At 36.6% G+C, this 20,219-nt stretch overlaps 1 protein-coding gene across 6 annotated transcripts in view; it reads left to right on the forward strand.

Annotated features, from left to right (window-relative positions):
* The window catches only part of ggnbp2 (gametogenetin binding protein 2), a 41,566-nt gene that overhangs the window by 19,303 nt on the left and 2,044 nt on the right, over nt 1-20,219 (forward strand). For 5 of the 6 annotated variants that reach the window (XM_039756831.1, XM_039756832.1, XM_039756833.1 and 2 more), the window contains exons 7-13: nt 467-676; nt 2,656-2,830; nt 3,090-3,275; nt 5,206-5,353; nt 9,333-9,458; nt 14,703-14,854; nt 18,958-19,212. In XM_039756831.1, coding sequence (XP_039612765.1) covers nt 467-676; nt 2,656-2,830; nt 3,090-3,275; nt 5,206-5,353; nt 9,333-9,458; nt 14,703-14,854; nt 18,958-19,212 — 1,252 coding nt within the window. The remainder of the gene's footprint in view (nt 1-466; nt 677-2,655; nt 2,831-3,089; nt 3,276-5,205; nt 5,354-9,332; nt 9,459-14,702; nt 14,855-18,957; nt 19,213-20,219) is intronic. The other variant, XM_039756836.1, reaches the window with a different exon arrangement.

Genomic DNA, 20,219 nt, shown 5'->3' on the forward strand with positions numbered 1-20,219 from the left:
TGTCATCCCTTGCTTCTGTACAATCGAATAAAATAACCATTTACTTCAGATTCATGGACAGATTGCTGTCAACTTCTTAACTGAAGTCATCAGTTTGACTTTAGTGTTAATTTAAAAGTAAGTACGAACATCCTGTTTTTCAATGTTCCATTTTTAGATGTTACCAAGCATATAAAGTTTTGTTGGTTTAAAATAAGCAATATTTTGCTTATGCTCATTCATTCATAATGCCTACTGTTGTACTGATCTTTCTTGACCTTTATTAAGCTTCCTAATTTACTGTTTTGCGCCCTGTGTTGACTGGGTTTGGCTCCAGCAGACCCCTGTGACCCTGTAGTTAGGATATAGCGGGTTGGATAATGGATGGATGGATAATATGATAAGTTGTATTTTTACAATATCAACATCATAATGGAAAAATGTAATTTAAAATCTTTAACTCCTTTTCTATTTTTACTTTTTTTAGATTTTGTACTGACTGCAAAAATAAAGTTCTAAGAGCATACAATATTCTTATTGGGGAACTGGACTGCAGCAAGGAAAAGGGATATTGTGCTGCTCTTTATGAGGGTCTCCGTTGCTGCCCCCACGAGCGTCACATTCATGTGTGTTGTGAAACAGACTTCATTGCACATTTGTTAGGAAGAGCTGAGCCTGAGTTTGCTGGAGGGTATGAGTATGTAATTTGCTAGAGTGGGCCATCTAGCGCTTTTTTGTTTGCTTTTTTTCAGCACTGTTTAGCATGTTTAAAATATATGTAAATATTATTTTGCTTCATTCTAATTGATTATCTCCCAGAACTAATTTTTATCTAAGTTATCATTTAACTGTTCATGCCTGGCTTCCTTAGTCTCACCAATATTTGTTTTGCAGCATATCTTTTATAATGTGCATTCACAATTTACAGCAAGTTCACTGAATATTACTACAGTTATTACACATTAATTACAATACAATTAATAATTACAATTATTTACAAAAGCGTGGGAAATTTACCCTAAACTTACTGGTTAGCTACTTGTTATTTTAATTACATTAATAATTTAGATTTTCTTTTGTTTCTGCAGCTTTGCTACTGCTCAGAACTTCTTTAATAACAACAGGGATCAACTTAGTTTATTCAAAATGTATCTTAACACTGCAACCATAAGTAACTAGCAATATTACCTGTAGCTGCTTATACAGAGGGTTTTGGTAGTTCTCTCTATACAGCAGTAGCAAAAAATTGTAATTACTAGCACTGGTCAATTGAGGGAGAGAGAGTCCTAGTTTATAGTGTGCTTGGTCTTTCAGTTTAAATCGGGGTTTTATGCGCAGTGTTTTCGACGTGCATATTTCATGTCGAGCTATTTCTTTGATGTAATATTGTAAAAGTTATTACAAATCTTTTTAATATGTAAACTTTTTATATCCAGATCTCTTAAGCAGTACTACTATTAGCCATGTATAGAAATACAAAGAAGCAGTGCACCAGTTAGTCAATATATTTAACATAAATATGTCAAAAGTATTCCAACATTATGCTTTATTTTCCCCATCCTCCAGTACATTGTCGGGCAACCGGTGAGAAGTGCGCCACGAAAACTTTTGTAAAATATTTAAAATTGCTAGGTTTTTTTTTTTTTTAACTTTTGGTTGATTAAAAAGATAATGTTTAAAAAAAATTTTTTTTGTTGGAAAAACAGATAATGGAACACTTACGGAAATGAAGTCTAAGAAACGCGAGAGACTTCAAATGATCAACAGGGAAATGCGCGTCTGTCTTTCGAATGTGCTGAAAAACAATCTTAACGTTCACATTTATTAAATTTATGATTTATCCTTCGATTCCTTTATTAATAAATTTTACAAGTTTGAAAGACATTTTAACTGTTTTTATTGGCGATTGTCCATAGATTGTGTCGTCATGACTTTATTTATGGGCATTCCCTCAGGTGCAACGCGAAAGAAAATTTTTGGACTTAGTGCGCCGCAACTCGAAAAAGTTTGCCTTTCACTGCTCCAGTACTTGCACATACTTAGTATGCAATCATTTTTATGTGTAGGTCATTTTGGCTTACCTTCATTAAATACAAGAGAACTGCTTAAAGATTTGTTTTGACTAATATAAGAAACGGTTTTCCATAGTTTTATGCAGAATTATATGTTGATTATAGCTGTAGGGTGTATGAGAATGTATGTTGGAATTTGTAATCTGTTAGTCATAATGGCTTTCTAATGGAAATTCTGATGCTGTGCAAATTATATGTTAAAGTGTTGAAAGCAGAGTTCCATGCAAAAATATACAAAGAGAAGAAACTCTTTAATATCCTGATGCCATGAGTTTATAAACCTTTATTACCCTGAGATATACTCTTGCATTTAAGAGATGCTGGCAGATTACAAAGTGAAATTATGTAGATGATGTCCTATAGACCTGCTGTGTGGTGTTTTCTTGTGTTGGCTTTGTCTGGCTGTAGGGAAAAAGCCATTGAACTTGTTTATGAACATAGGGTACAAATGATGAAATGGGGGATGGGGATCTATTCAAAAACAGACTAGTGCTTGTGTCTTTATTGTATTTATACTTTGTATATTTTGGTGGTTGTGTGAATGTTGACACTGTATATCTCTTTTGTTTGTGTTTGTAACATTTCTGTGTTTATCATGTTTCAGACGCAGAGAACGACATGCTAAAACGATTGATATTGCCCAAGAGGAGGTTTTAACTTGTCTTGGCATTCACTTGTATGAGCGATTACATCGAATCTGGCAAAAATTAAGAGCTGAAGAGCAGACTTGGCAGATGCTGTTTTACCTTGGAGTTGATGCTTTGCGAAAAAGTTTTGAGGTATGTGCGTGTATTGCAGACTTTATTTTATAATCTTATTTAACTGTCAATATTTGCATTAAAACCTTGCCTATTACTTTGCCTTCTTTCATTGGTACAATATAATTGATAACCATACATTCGTTTGTATGAATTTAATAGCAGTGGGTGGCATGATTAGTTGTTTATCTTTCTGCTAGTTGAGTATACCTTTTTAAGATAAGTAATTAACACATGTTCTTGGTACAATTATTATTCTCCTTTATAATTTAACTTTTAGATGGCTGTGGAAAAAGTTCAGGGAATAAGTCGTCTGGAGCAGCTATGTGAAGAGCTTTCGGAAGAAGAGAGAGTGCGTGAACTAAAGCAGGAAAAGAAACGTCAGAAGCGCAAAAATAGACGCAAAAACAAATGTGGGTTTGAAATGCCTGGCCAAGATGTAGAGGACAAAGTAAAAAGTGAACAGGTAAAAATGGCTGTTTAAATTTGAATAACTGGGTGGCTAAAAATGGTGTTAAGGTTATACCCTGATACTAAATGATATAGAAATGTAGAGTTACATACTGTATGTGTATGTAGATACATAAATATATTTAAACACACACACATACAATGCATCTGGGAAGTATTCACAGCGCATCACTTTTTACACATTTTGTTATGTTACAGCCTTATTCCAACATGGATTAAATTAATTTCTTTCCTCAGAATTCTGCACACAACAACCCCATAATGACGACGTGAAAAAAGTTTACTTGAGGTTTTTGAAAATTTATTAAAAAATAAAAAAATTGAGAAATCACATGTACATAAGTATTTACATACTTTGCCATGAAGCTCAAAATTGAGCTCAGGTGTATCCTATTTCCCCTGATCATCCTTGAGATGTTTCTGCAGCTTAATTGGAGTCCACCTGTGGTAAATTCAGTTGATTGGACATGATTTGGAAAGGCACACACCTGTCTATATAAGGTCCCACAGTTGACAGTTCATGTCAGAGCACAAACCAAGCATGAAGTCAAAGGAATTGTCTGTAGACCTTCGAGACAGGATTGTCTCGAGGCACAAATTTGGGGAAGGTTACAGAAAAATTTCTGCTGCTTTGATGGTCTCAATGAGCACAGTGGCCTCCATCATCCATAAGTGGAAGAAGTTCAAAACCACCAGGACTCTTCCTGGAGCTGGCCAGCCATCTAAACTAAGCGATTGGGGGAGAAGGGCCTTAGTCAGGGAGGTAACCAAGAACCTGATGGTCACTCTGTCAGAGCTCCAGAGGTCCTCTGTGGAGAGAGGAGAACCTTCCAGAAGGACAGCCATCTCTGCAGCAATCCACCAATCACGCCTGTATGGTAGAGTGGCCAGACAGAAGCCACTCCTTAGTAAAAGGCACATGGCACCCCACCTGGAGTTTGCCTAAAGGCACCTGAAGGACTCTCGGACCATGAGAAACAAAATTCTCTGGTCTGATGAGACAAACATTGAACTGTTTGGTGTGAATGCCAGGCGTCATGTTTGGAGGAAACCAGGCACCGCTCATCACCAGGCCAATACCATCCCTACAGTGAAGCATGGTGGTGGCAGCATCATGCTGTGGGGAAGTTTTTCAGCGGCAGGAACTGGGAGGCTAGTCAGGATAAAGGGAAAGATGACTGCAGCAATGTACAGAGACATCCTGGATGAAAACCTGCTCCAGAGCGCTCTTGACCTCAGACTGGGGCGATGGTTCATCTTTCAGCAGGACAACGACCCTAAGCACACAGCCAAGATATCAAAGGAGTGGTTTCAGGATAACTCTGTGAATGTCCTTGAGTGGCCCAGCCAGAGCCCAGACTTGAATCCGATTGAACATCTCTGGAGAGATCTTAAAATGACTGTGCACCGACGCTTCCCATCCAACCTGATGGAGCTTGAGAGGTGCTGCAAAGAGGAATGGGCGAAACTGGCCAAGGATAGGTGTGCCAAGCTTGTGGCATCATATTCAAAAAGACTTGAGGCTGTAATTGCTGCCAAAGGTGCATCGACAAAGTATTGAGCAAAGGCTATGAATACTTATGTACATGTGATTTCTCAGTTTTTTTATTTTGCAATTTGCAAAAACCTCAAGTAAACTTTTTTCACATTGTCATTATGGGGTGTTGTGTGTAGAATTCTGAGGAAAAAAATGAATATATATAATATATAAATGTGTGTGTAGAGATAGGGAGAGAATCTGTCATGGGTTGCTTCAAAAATGTAAATTATTTTAATAGTTTTATTGTTCAGATTAGACTTTTTGGAAGTGCTAATATATCATGCTATAAAGTGTTTTTCTTTTTTGTTTTTTTTTTTGTTTGTTTTGTTTTTTTTTTATTGGTTTGTTTTTTGTTTTTTTTCTCCTTTATTTTTCCTCTTTGTAGGATTTATCAGAGCCTGTAAAAAGCAGCTGTAAAGCATGTGGCAATATTGAGGAGACGAGCCATTGTGTTGAAGTAATAGTTACAAATGAAACTGCATCCTGCAATTGTCACAGTAGTGTAATACTGGGCTCACCAAAAGAAAAGAAAGGTTTGTTTGCTTTTATATTGTTTACTGTTTCACTTTATATTCATATTAACCAACACAAAACATAGATCTAAAATGCCTGCATTCTTTTCTGTCTGTAAAAATGACACAATTTGAAAGTATTTTTTCCTCCTTTTTAATTAATTTTCTCCTCCTTTAAACATGAGTACATACAGTAAATATTTCCTACAGAGATTCTTAAGTTCGGCCTGGAAACCCGAAAAGGCGATCATAAAATCAGACCCCGACTTATGCACCCATTCAAAAATGCGACACTTAAATTTTTTTTTTTTTCCACATCTTCTTGCCTCTTCCAATTTCGCATCTGTTTCTCAGGTGCATCGAAGTTTGTTGCAACAGCGCAGTTACCAATTTCTTTTGCTACTTCAACAATGTTTAATTTAAAACCAGCTTCTAATTTTCTTCTGATCAAACACTCCATCGTATATAAGGGATGCTCTTACAATAAAGGTGTATGAGGGTGTGAGATACAAAAAAACAGTGCAGACATCGCTTTGGAATAGTTCTGGTATTAGCGTGTGGTCACGTAGGCATAATAGAGAGAGGTTAGGAGCATGCGCTGATACATCGCATTGTCGCACCCACATAGGGAAAAAAATGGCAGTGTGCTCCGTGGTTACTCTCTCAGGTGGACGTTAACATATCATAATCTCTTGAACCAACAGCATGAGTTTTCCGCATTCGACTTCTACGACCGACATTATAAAATACAGGAAATTATACGTTAGAATCATCCATCCATCCATTTTCCAACCCGTTGAATCCGAACACAGGGTCACGGGGGTCTGCTGGAGCCAATCCCAGCCAACACAGGGCACAAGGCAGGAACCAATCCTGAGCAGGGTGCCAACCCACGCAGACACGGGGAGAACATGCAAACTCCACGCAGAGAGGACCCGGGAAGCGAACCCGGTTCTCCTAACTGCGAGGCAGCAGCGCTACCTCTGCGCCACCGTGCCGCCCACGTTAGAATCAACTCCTGACATATCCGCGGGAGGACATATCTGTGAGTATATGCAGTATTTAGTACTGGTTTTTAAAGTATTAGTGCAGTTTTTCTTGTTAGTGATTTAAATGACTATTTTTTATGTTCTTTACAAGTTTCTTGGTCCTTTAATTCTTTTGTCTGTGAGCATATGCTGCTGGAGCCAGCAGCTACAGGTTAACTGAAAACATTATGCTGATATACAGTACTTAATGACTTTTTTTACCTTGGCTAATAGGCAACAAGCAGTATTGTCCTTGGTGCTAAAAGTGACAATTACTTTGTTTTTGTCCAGCGATTATAAGGGCTAAAGGCTATCAAAAACCTTTCAGGCCCATGAATAGATTTCTTTGAGACAAATGCACAAGTGTTCTCATGCCAGAATAAAATTTGTTTACCAGTGGTTTAGTAATCAATTCACCTTTTGCTTCAGTCAGACAAATATGTTGTTATGTAAGGTCCCTCATCTGCACTTTCAATTCACAAGGGTGGACAGTATTTGACTCTCTAGCCCAACTCTGTTAGAGACAAATTTCTGTTTCTCAGGTCCAGCACTAGAATTTCGCCTGAAGGGCAAGTGTGTCTTACTGTTTTGTCGAGGGCCATACACAAGGATATACAAATTTTGCTGAAGAAATTCGAACCCTGGCCAGGCTGAGCAATATAGAATTGAGATTTTCTAGTGCTTACATTTTTATTTCAAAGGAAAAATGTTCATTATCCAGTTGGGTTTTTGGGTAAAGAAGTCTTACCTTTTGAAATGGCATGCAAGTTTGTGCTGTAAGCCTTGCACATGTGAGTTTTGGTTACTTTACAAGGACCATATACATGAGAGTCTGGGATATGCTAACAAATTGATCAATCAACTGTAATTTAAAAAAAAAAATGTTGAGCTGCCCATTCGTGGTATTGCATAGAGAGATTCATGTTTTTGCTTCTTAATGAATTTGGCTTTGGCTAAGATGGTGTTTGGCCTTAAATGTGCATTCACAGATTTTTAGTCCTGAGAGATGAAGGGAATATCTTATTTGACATGCCAAAAAAAGCAATGCCTTGCAAATTGCATTAATTCAAAAAATATAAATCCGTGAATGACATACATTTTCAATTTGTTTCATTTGAAATAGAAGAGAGTGCAGATGTCTTTGTTGTTGGAGTCAAATATTTGAAATGTGTTTTGAAAGTAGAACTGGAAAATTGAAAAGCTTCATGCAGCTCTGAAATGACCGACAGGACTCCTCTCTGTGGGAGTGGCTCTGCTACAGGCTGCTCACATTATGAGGGGGATAGGGTACCTCTGAGGTATGCAGATCAGGGACTGGCCAGATTCCTGTGGGTGGGTACACCTTTCATTGGTCTGGTCACACTGATGGCTGTCATACTCGTGGGGATTAATTATGAATTCATCTCTTCATTTACTATCGTAATGACCTATGTTATGATCAGTAAGACCAACATCACAGCAGTAAATACTTCATTGTATAGAATAGTTTGGGTACCTTGGTTCCTAGTGTGTAAATTCTACTGAACCTCACGTCGGGTTTTTTTTTGTTTTTGTATATATAGCCTTCTATGCCATTGTAGAAAATATGACCTCAAATATTAAGTGAATTATAGCTTCACCAGCCTCTTTGACACTTTGGCAATGACACAGTGTAATGCGTATTCAATGGCAGATAGATCTGCACTGCCAAGTTTGATTAAGGTTGAAGATGTTGAAAATGTGTATCTTTGTATGTAATTATTAGGTTCATGTCTGGTTAAAATGAAGCACCATTGTTACAATTCCTGCCTTTGTATGATTATTTCAAGAGGTATTACAGTCCAAAGCTACTGCTTAATTTGATGGCCTGCTGTAGTTTACTGACCTTGGCTTGATAAAATTTCAGTGCTAATGCTAATCTGTAGTGATTGACAGTATTGGATCTCCACTGATGACTTATGTGTTTTATGAATTATGTAGAACATTCTGCAGCAATTTCAGTTTGAATTCAAGCTTATTTACACAATTAACCCTATATATCTTAGATTATTACTGTTTTGAGGGGTTGGGGTGGGCATTTAAACTCCACTCCTAACTGCATTCCTTCCCTGACTAATATTGTGGTGCTAAAAGTATGCCTTAAGGAAAGTTGAGTACTGTATTTGATTAAATTTAATGAGGATTCAATTGTTCAGCCGCAGATCTAAACTGACCAATGTTTCACTCATTATGCCTTGATTGGTAAATTGTTTGATTTAATGTTTTTTGACACTTTTCAGTATCCGCTGTTCTAAGCTACATAGTAATTTAGTTGCAGTGCTCCTTTTTGCAGATTATTAAAGTACTTGAGTAAGTGTGTGCATTGTTGCTGCCAGAACTTCCTATAAAGAGCAGACAGACTTTAGACGAGACAGAACACATAGAGATTTCTTTTTCATTAAAGGCAGTGGAGTAATAAACTGAGAAAACATAATCTGGATAGACTTTCAGGTATTAAAACCTCTTTTCTTCACACTGTGTTGTTGGTTTAATTTTAATGGATAATTTTGCTTCTTTTGCCTATCGATCTACTCTCAATAACCCCTTTTCCAAAAACATGTTCTCAAATTGATTTAAAAAGTCAAAGACTGAAATCACAATTTTTGAAAGTAATGGGGTCTCAATTTGCTGAATCCACTGCATTTTGTCCAGCTGAACTTTGAGTGCAAGGAAAGGTGTGTCCTCTTCATTCTGTCATTCCAACATTTTCTTTCTGTACTTTAATTTGTGTAGACCTGTATAGTATAAACAAGTTGGTTTTGCAGGGACTTAGTGCATAAAAAAAAAAGTCTGTTATCTGATTTATCTTGTTCTGGTAACATGAAATCAGTGATTAGTATCCGCTCCACAAAAACCTGATCATAGCTTTATTATTCTTAATTGGTTATTTAACCATAATCAGCCAGTATTTCTTTGTTCACTTTATTTTGCGGTTTTAATGTTTGTATTTGTAGGTTTATCACCTCAGTGTAATGGAAGTGACTGTGGATACTCTTCAAGCATGGAGGGTAGTGAAACTGGATCAAGGGAAGGTTCTGATGTAGCTTGCACTGAAGGTATCTGCAACCATGATGAAACAGGTTTGTATTTTTTGTTTAATCATTCCAGCTAATCTAGCATCGCCACCTAATCAAAAGAAATGTAAATTAAAGATGCATCGTTTCATGACTAATAATCAGGTGCCACGTGTGGGATAGCCTTGACCACAAGCATGAACATTGTGGAACAGAATGTTCTGTCCTCTTTAAAGCGGTGACATTGTATAGTATTATATTTTCCCATTTAGAGGTTGTATATTTTGTATTATGTTGATCAGGGAGGACAACATTGTGCTGTCTTTTATAATGGTGCACTAATTAGAGTCCTTTTTTTATTTTGCTTATTTTCTCTTTCTGTCTATTCTTTTTTCTTTCTGTTTGTCTTTCTTTCTAGCATGCGCATTTATTAATTTAAGAACAAGATAAGTTAGAATAATTGTATACACTAATTAAAGTACACAACATATCTGCAATGCTAAATTGAATTATAAAATTTAGAATTTTAAACACTGGCACACAGTTCTGCTTTTTGGAGGATGCTTATAATTCTAGCAGCAATAAATTAATCCAAATAAAGTGGGAATATATTAACATGGTGTTTTGGCCGTAACTACACTTTCAAGGTTTTCTAAGTTTCTTCATACCTATGAACAACTCATAGATGACATTTTAGATTTCACAAGTTTGAATCTCCAACTTATATTCCCAAGCAATGTATAGGATAAAGCTGAGATAACAATGGACAAAGATGACTAGTAACATTTTGAGTTGTTTCACAAATGTCAAAGGACTAAATTTAACAGGTAATGTATGGGAAATGACAGAACCGAGATGGACATTACTTTTGCACCATTCAGGTCCAAATGTTCAGGATGCATTTTGGAAAATATCGGTAGGCCAGCAGATTACAACAGTGTATTAGCTCTGTAAACCCTTACTTTGTGCCCTGGGTAAACACAGCTTTTGCAAGGCAAGCTTTCTACCAGCTGGCAGAAAAACAAGGTGAGACTGTTCAACTGTTTATTACGTGACTCGGGCAAGCAGCTAAAGACTGTGGTTTTGTGGGTGATAGAGACAATCAAATCAGTGGCATGGTGCACCCTAGAATATGTACTGAAGAAGTAGCTAGAGGAGTGCTCAAGGTTCACGCAAACATGGTAACTTGAGATAAAAGCACAATATGAGCTCAGAATTTACCATATTAACCAGCTAAATTTCCCCATGAGTTCTTGAGTGCGCTGGCATGATTCAAATGATTTCTGGTCAACTTCAATTGATATAGACATTTTTTCAAGACAAATTTTATAAATAAAATGTATTCTGCCATATCGCTTATTCGTCTTTGGATCATATTATTGAAGATAATTATTGGCTTGTCAGCCTCTTTTTTTACCCTATCAACAGCTGTCCGTAAAATCAGATTTTTGGCAATTGAATGTGGATTACTGGCTTTTGCAATGTCTTAGTAACTTGTTAGTAATGCTTTTTCATTGGTAGTGGTTGCCAAAGTAAAAATAGCTTGTTTCTTGTGGAGGTAGTTTAGTTTTCTTTCAAAGAATTCCACTGTCTTTTTTTTTTTTTTTCCCTGTGTGTGTGTGTGTGGTATTTAAATGTTGAACTAACTTTGACGGCGTCATACTTTCTTTTGACAGCACTTCTCAACAAACTACTGGGGCTTATTTGAAATACCAGTAAAGCCATATTTGAGACACTCATCACTGTACAATCTATTTCTCTCTTGACACTGCGAAACACAAAAGGTTCCAATGATCTTTTTAAAAATGTATTCATCTTTACCAAAATGTGTATAGCTAGTACTTACTGTTGAATATTCAATATTGTACCTGTCAAAAATCAACACCACCGCTTGGAAACAGTACCTTATTGCACTTCGCTGCTTATATAATTAAAGCTGAATTGAAACTTCCAGAAGACTCCAGTGCCATTGAGCAACAATGCAGCAATTAATAATAATTAGCACAAGCTTTTTCGAACATGGTGGAAAGTATAGGAAATTTGAAGAACAAAGGCAAACAAATTGCGCTACTACTGCACAACAGATGCTGCCAGTATTTCTATTATTTGATAACTATTTTACTGCACTTCAGCAGTTATTTGTTTACTGTTGGGGTTGAGTATGGTAGTGGGGGTCACAAACAAAATTCTCACCCAAAAGTGGGACTTACCTTAAAAAAAAAAAAATCTTTGGGAACCACTGCCCTAAGCTTTCCACACTGACAACATAAAATCATGTAAGCGATCCACTCATTTATCAGTTTTTTCATCTTTTTGTTCTTACATCAATAAGTTGAGTTCCTATTCAGTATTACAGCCTTACACAGAAAGCAGGACAAGTTATAGCAAGTTTCATCTTAATTTACTTACATTTTTCTAACATGGCACAAACTTTTCATCCTGACATACCAGCGTGTCAAGCAGAACACTTCCACCTATGATGCTTTGACAAATTATTAGTTAAGGTGGAGGTATTGGTAAAATGGGAAAACTTGAAGCAGTTTCATAGCATAGTGAAGATTGGTGGAAATGGGACCTTAATGGCTGTGTGCTTGGGTATTGTATAACGAGAGAGAGAAATTCACATCCAACTATTTTTTTTTCCTTGTATTGGTGGCCACATGATTGTCAAAGCTGATGGTTGATTAGCTTGGTTTCAGTTAGTAAAACAACTTTACATTTGTGTTTGTGTCTATGTGTTTATATGTGCAGTCAAGTCCAGACGAAATGGCTCACAACAGTAGTATGGGAAATACCACCCATCATTACTTGCTAGTGGCAGCCCACTTTTCTGCCAGAAAAGAATTCCTTTATGCTAGTACCAAGTCAGTAGTGTTTTGTTGTTTGTCTTTTTGCTTGGAGGGGAAAAAAAATCACTAGTAATTTGCTGGCTTCATGTGTTATAGGAATTAAAGTTGCCACTTGTGACATCTTCCTTTACACCAATTTTTTTTGTGAGAAACAGTAAACTGAACAAGCCTTATCTCTTTTAGAGATCCTGTGCACATCTTGCGCCAGATAATATTTAGACCAGGACAAGACAACAATATAAGACGCACATCTGCTCAAGTTTTAAACTAATAAACACACTTGTTTGGATCTTGGCAGGAAACTGGAATATCCCAAAAAAAAACTGTACATATTTAATTAACCATGGGAATTGTGAGGCAGCAGTAGTAACAATAGGCCGAGTCCTGAACAAATCTCAAGGTTTCTTGCATACAGTAACCATACTATTTAGAGAGTGGATGGAAGGGTTTTAAAATATTCAAGCTGAAAGCTTTTTTTTTTTAAACTGCCTTTCACATTAGAGGATAGGAAATTGATGGATGGTTTAAACACAGTTTTTAACTTAGTTTTGATAATAAAATAAAGTGTGCACTCCTAAAAGCAAATTAACCACTTCTCTGTTATTTTAAATTTGGAAGTTTATATTTTATGGCTGTCAGTTCATCAAATAGGCCAGTCATGCGCATACGTGCATGGGAAACACTTAGACCCAAATACTGTAATGCTGCCATCTTTAGGAAGTGGGGAGCACAGGGACTATCTGTAGTATAACCTGTAGATGCACAGACAGCAACCAGGCAGAGAATTGGAATTCTGGACACCAGATCCACAAGGTAGCCAAGAAAATCTCTCCCGTACAGAGCCTCCTACACTCATACACATACATAACGCAATTTAAAATTGAGAGAAGCACTGAAATTATTATATGTACTGTATTCATTTTTTATTTTATTTAGCAAAACTTGCATTATTTTACAAGTAAATTGGTTACTTAGTTACATACTATCACTATCATTGTGCTTGCATGCAAGTTGCCCTTCAAGACATACAGCGTGTAAAGTATCTGAACTCGCATGTAGTGGACAGTCCATAGCCAAAAACCAGGCCTAACAGTGTTCTGCACCCGTCTCTTACAGAGTAAAGGTAGAACTTAAAACCCACGCACTCTTGATCTGACTAGAATTGGAGTGTTGGAACCTCGGCTTTTGAAGCTACACGGCACTACACAACATTTCAGTGGTCTATCTGCCATACAGAAGTAATATGTTTGTGTTTCTCATGCATCACATACTGTTTTTGTTTGTTTTTCAGTGACTCTAGCAATGTCATAACAAATCTTCCATCTGTCCTCAATCCCCAAAAAATCTCAAAAATGTATTTTTGTGGGAAATTCTTGCTTATTGTAAAAACTGTCTCTCTGATGCCATTCAGAAAGCAGTCTTCTGTGTTTAATAAAGAAACAGCCAGGGACTCTTATTCTACAGTAGTATAAATCTTTTATTTTTGAACAAATTAGCTTTACGTGTTGATTTTCATGTCTCTGCCTCTCCCACCACATCCTATGTAAAAAGGCAAATGTTGCCTATTACCCAAGCAATTTTAGCATTGAATGCAAAGTGGCAGCTTCAAAACAAGCCGGTGACGCATTCTGCACTCCAGAATAGTTAATTTTAAATTGCTCATTTACTTTTCAGTTAGGAAATATATCCTACCACACCTGTTCTCTGTTCGTTTGGAGTTTGCATGTTGTTTTATAGTCTGTAGCTTTTCTCTAGGTAGTCTAGCTTGGCAAAAACATCTCAATGAAGCTTTCTTATGTTAATTGTTTATATGCATTTCAGTGGTGGCTCTGAGCCTAAGGGATCTGTGCTGCTATCCGGAAGGTTGCTGGTTCAAATCCACGTTACTGCCAAAAGGCATCCTACTCTGCTGGGCCCTTGAGCAGGGCCTTTAACCTGCGGTTGCTCCAGAAACACTGTATAGCTCAGCGCTGTGACCCCTCGGGGTATGCAAAAATTAACAAATTCCTAATAGAAGAAATTGCATAAGGTGAAATATAAAACAATAAAAAAGGAAAACTTAAGTATTCTCTGAAACTTGACTTATAAAATGCCCTAAACCCCTATTCCAAACAGAGAAATTGGGATATTATGAGAATTATGATTATTTGAAGTAGATTTCTCTGTAAGTGATTAGGTTACTGTATATTGCCACATAAACTCTTAATTGGGTTATTGTTAAGGATTTTGTAGTCTGGCAGCCTATGCACATATTTGCTTCGCACAAGATTTCAGAAGCAACGGATACAAGCGTCCACAAAATACATTACCGGAGGTAAAAGTTCACATTATCACTTAATTCCTTATCCTGGCTGAAATAATCTGTTTCAATATTTCAAAAATAGATACATTTGTGGTGATGAGCTGAACTTACAAAATGTACAGTGCTAAACTCAGACAATCTGTTTTTTCAATTTTAAAGGTGACTACTCCTGTGTTCATCAATGTGTTGAAGATAAAGAAGATGATGGTGACAGTTGTGTTGAATGCTGGGCCAATGCAGAGGAGAACCTAAAAAGTAAAAATAAAAAGAAGAAAAAGAAAAGTAAAAGCTCTTTAAATGGCAACGAACAAGTATGTTTTTTTTTGTTTTTTTTTCTTTTCAGTTTTTGCTTTACTTAATGTTGTGTTTTTTGAAAGAGAGTGAATGTGGTGGTCAATTATTGTGTAATCAAATGAAATTTCCCAGTTTTGTATTATATCTGGCCGTTTTATTTAGGCTATATAACATTAGTTTCATTTACGGTTTTATACTGCACAAAAAAAGAGTAAAACAATTTCACTTTTAGCCATAACTTGGTTATGCCTAAATGTATAGCTTGTACTGTACTCCTGATCACTTACAAATGCATTATACAATATATATCATACACCTTCAATGTTGCATAATATATTTAAATACACAGTATTTTTCCATTCACTGTTTACAGCAGTTTGGTAATAATTAATAGCCGTAGATTTGCACCATTTAGAATCTCATTAGCCTTGAAACACAAGCCCAATGATGGGGGAAAAATAAGTCAACTTAGGCACGTTATCAACTTCAGGTCATGTTGTTTGTTTTTAATAGGTTTTCTAATGTAAATCCATGCCTAGAATACTATGAGACTTACTAAGCATTCACTTTAAAGTATTGCTGTTTTTAGTAGAATGAATGTGATAGAGAGCAGTTCTTTAGGCACCTCAATCACTTCCTTTGAAGTCTTTTATATATATAAAACACTCTAGGGGGCTGGGCTCCCAGCTCACTTCGCTAGCCCTCCCACCATCAAATAGCACGGGCATTGTGAAGAGGGGGGCTGAACACACACTAAGAAGATGCGGTCGTTCTTCCAAAACCCCCTCTTAAACGGTGATACAATGGGAAACAAATACTTATTTTCTTTCTTTTTTTTTAAACCTCATCTTTCCTCAATCAGCTGTTGGCTTGCTGCTGTTGCCGCCATGCTGCATGATCTGCATGTTGCGCAGCTCTTCGAACATTTAAAAGCCTGTATAGCAGTTGTCCTTTTCTCTCACTGCCTTGTCTCGTGGGACATTAAAGTGTCTCAGAGAAAAATCATGTCTGGTCTCCTTCCAAGATTTTTTTTTTTTTTTTATAATAGAGAGATGGGATTGTCAAATTTATTGGACCTAATAGTATTTTCTCATTAAAGCTGTTTTGATAAAATATACATTCTATTCATAGAGTAAGCAAGCAGTTAATCACATATAATATAGCATCTTCAATTCAAAAATACAATTAATTTAAGTAGTATTTAAGCAAATAAAATATGAGTTGCAGTTCCACAAAAGTCTCATGTCATCACTTGCCCGCTTTTCCTGGTTGAAGGTTGTGGTGGTAATAGGTTCAAACTTCCCTGTCCCCAGCTACAGATTCAAGCTCTTCCTGGGGAATTCCCAGGCATTCCCAAGCCAGCAGAGATGTACAGGTATAATTCTGTCAGCATTTTCTGAGTCTTTTGTTGGTTGTCTACCCAGTAGGATTTGTGGAGCTACACTGGGATCTACTTAAGGACCATTTTTATGCCAAAGCCACCACAGCTTGCATGTCTGAATCTGGTCTTTCCTTTTTCCATCACTCTTAAACAAAATACTAGATCTCCTTCACTAAGAGAATTTGTCACCCCTCACCTGGATAGAACACTCCCATCTATGTATTCCAAGTCTTTTATGCTTTTTAAATGTATGGAAAATGCACAAGTTTAGAATACAATATTATGTGGCAAATGCATATATACAGTATACCATGTTTGTGAAGAAATAACTCCTTCAAAAATGGACCACCATTATAGTCACCCAGCAAGACTACTGAGTCAGTGGCCAGCACACTTTCAAGCACCTCACTCACCCTCTCTAAGATGGCTGATTACTCTGAACAGCTGTTTGGTGCATACACAAACAATTTTCATCTGCAATTAATGTAACCCTCTCCTCCACTGGAGAAAAAATTCCAACTGCACAGCCTTCGGTCAATGGTTTCTGAGGATCCCCACATCCACTTGAGGTTTTTCACACACTCCAGAGCAGGAGGGAGACCACCAATGATCAAGAAGTTTGGTTCCAGACCCCATATGTGTGATAGTGTTACCAGCTGTATCTCATACCAATTTAGCCTCATTCCTCACCAGAGAGATCATGTTCCTGGTTCTTAGTGCCAGTTTACATTGCTAGGTTTTAGTCCATTGAGTTGTTCCCGCCAGTAAACTTGCATTCCTCCAATCCTCACCCTTCATCTTGCAGGTGGCAGCTCAGCAGACAGCTCCACATTGGTGTTTCAAGCCTGAGCCTGGCCAGGTTATGAAGGTTGCCCAACCACCAGGTGTTTGGCAGTGAACACCACATCCTATCCCAGAAAGTGTATTTTGTTTTAATTTGTAACCTCAAGAGGGTCAGTGTGAATCATTCTTTATATGACCTTTCAATCCGCACCTTTTTGCCAAGGGAGACGCTAACAGGAGCACAAAGCCCCAAACAACCTAGCTCCGAACGCCACTAGGGTGCTCAAGCCATGGCAAGATTATGGTCTACGGTGGGGTATTCATTAAGACATATATTTCACAGTGAATTTCCTGATGTGTCTGTGTATTATAGTAGAATATATAGTGATGCACCAAGCATGATTAGTCTTGACCAGTTTCTATAGTTAACAACTGAAATCATGTATGCAGTCTTAGATAGTGAAAAAGTGAGGTCAATGCAGTTAGAGTTTATATGGGGCCGTTGTGTGACTACTTTGGTTAATTAGCAGACTTGATGAGGACTAGCCCTGCCAAAAACAAACATTACTAATTTTGGTTCATACCATTACAGTAACACTGCAGTCTCACACATTCTAAAGGCACATCCATTTAATAATCCAACAGAATCTCTTATAAAGGTTATAGTGATTTAAAAGACTCTTATCCTTGTTGTTTCTGTTAGATTGTTATCCAAGTTTAGAAAGTTTTTAAAAGTGATCAATCTTCCCAAGAGCTGCCATCTGCAAAAATTAAGACACAAGGCAAAAATAGTTCTTATTGCAGAATAAGAATTTTACTTTGAAGACTTCATTTATAAGAAATTTATTTTTACATGATTTTATTCAACTTGCCCTCCCTGTCTGGGTCAAATTTTGCAATGTTTTTTTTTTTACCCTCTTTCACCAAACTGATTTCCTTCAAACTTTGCATGCTTGCTGATCTCCGGTGACAATGCAGTATTTCATCAGTTTTGACCTGGGATCTGTACTTTTAATTGCATCAAATTTAAATTTTTCCTTATACTTGTAGTGATTTTTATATTTTTAGATATAGAAAATATGAAAAATGGTTGGTGTTGGTCAAGTGGTTAGTGTGTTGGACTGAAATGGTCGATAATTCAAGACCAATGTAGACAATTTTTTTTTTTATTTAATTTTACCATATTTTCTTCATTTATATACAAATTTATGGCGAAATACTCTTTTTAGTGATTTGGTGATGTTGGCTCAGTGATAAAGTGTTGGGCTTTTCTAAGAAAGATTGAAGGTTCAATTCCCTAAATACACATTTCCAGTCCTTTACATGTGTAGCGTTTCACCGCGGTTAAGGATTTTCTGAAATGAACATGAATGAATGTTACATTTTACTTTAAGGCTACTGAGGACTTTGTAGGATTAGGGTGGCTAAAAATGTAAATAAAAAAAAAATGAAAAGATTTTTTAAGTGACGCAATTTTATTCAAAAATGTGTCATTTTCTTTCCATAGTTTAGCTGGTTAGAAATTTCACTTTAACAAATCTATGCATTTTAATTGAATTTAATTCTTTTATGGGCTCCATATGGTTTTATTTTTAGTCACATATGACCAAAAAGAAAAAATTGTTCAAGAACACATTTTTTTCTTTGTAGTGCATTTTGGAATAAAATCTTGTCACTTTTTTTTTTTTTTTTAAAGAGCTTGAAAAGCAGCAGAATAATGGTCTATACCACATAAACTTGGTTATAAGTATGGACCAGATGTTCTTTACCTGTGATAATGAACTATATTGTTTTCTGCTGTCTTTATTGGGCTAACATTTGTAAGGTGTATTGTCATAAATTCAATTAAGCTTTATTCTTCAAATTAAATCAATCCAATTTTTTGAGTAAGATGTTATGTTATTTAATAGTTAAATGGAAAACTAACAAATATGTAATTTTTGTGTTCCTTTTCAGTGTCATAAGCTTGAAGGCTATATGCCTGACACAAATCATAGAGATGCCACTGGTACCAGTCACAGTGAATTGCATAGTTGCCGATCCAAAGAAAGGTGTGCTGGTGCAGGATGTAGTCCATGTGCAAATGCAAATGACTTCCTACAGTTACCTTGGACAGAACGTCGAAGAACCACAAACCGTAGCTGTGGTCCTGTTAAAGTGTCATCTTGTCCACGTGTAGATAGAGGCACTAAAAGCTTAATTGAACTTCTTGTGAGTACAATGATCTCTGTAGCACTACATGTATTTGTATGCTTCATTTCTGTTAATTTTGCTTTTTTGCTTGCAGTATGTTGCATGTAGTATTTGTGAGTCGTGCACTGACGCTCCTCCATAAAAAAAAATATTTTCTGTGCATGGAAAGTGGCATGATCAAAGAAAAAAGTGGAATGGGGCACTTCACATGCCTAATGCATTTGTGAAACCCATACAAAAATTCTCCTGATTACTTAAACACGTTAAATGCACTCGTTACTTTAGTCCTCCACACCCTGCCCCCTTCTCCAGTCCTTCACTCCTTTAATGCAGAAGACATCCATATTTTAAATGAGTCGTGGCATTCATGAAGTATTTTCACTTTTTTTTGTGCATATACTTTAACAGCAACTTAAAAATTCTACTACTAAGTAAAAACTGTAAAACACAACACAAATGAATCACAAGGAGGATAGCTTATAGAAGGTAGATCAAGAGTGTAGAGCAGCCTGATTTGATAGGTTTGAAGTTCATTCAGTCACAAAAACGTAGGCTGATATCCTTACTTTAAAGTTGAAAAAAAGCTTTGCAGTACATTTTTCATCTGAAACTAATTTCTGAATATGTTCAAGTGTAGATTAAAAATTCTGGCTGCTGCATTATTGTATACCTCACACTAGAACAACACTAGAAAGATAACTGCCCTGATAATGAAGCAAAACATTCTGAAAGGTTTTCAGTATGAGCAGAATTTTCATGTGTTCAAAAAAAATGAATCCTTGGTGCTTCGCAGTGCGCACCTTCACAGTTCGCACCTCCACTTCTTTTGGTTGCAGTACTTCTGCGCTGGAGTAACACTTTGCTGATGAGAGATATTTGAAGAGTTTTGATTTAGCTTTGAATATTCAGACTGTTTTTAAAGCTGAATTAAAATATGACAAGTATGCAGTATGATGTCAGAATGTTACAACAGGCAGTCAGAGCACAGCAGTGTGAAGCTGAAGGTTGCAGTTTTGCATTAGTTA

This window comes from Polypterus senegalus, chromosome 6 (assembly GCF_016835505.1).
Source record: "Polypterus senegalus isolate Bchr_013 chromosome 6, ASM1683550v1, whole genome shotgun sequence".
NCBI classification, from domain to species: Eukaryota; Metazoa; Chordata; class Cladistia; order Polypteriformes; family Polypteridae; genus Polypterus; species Polypterus senegalus.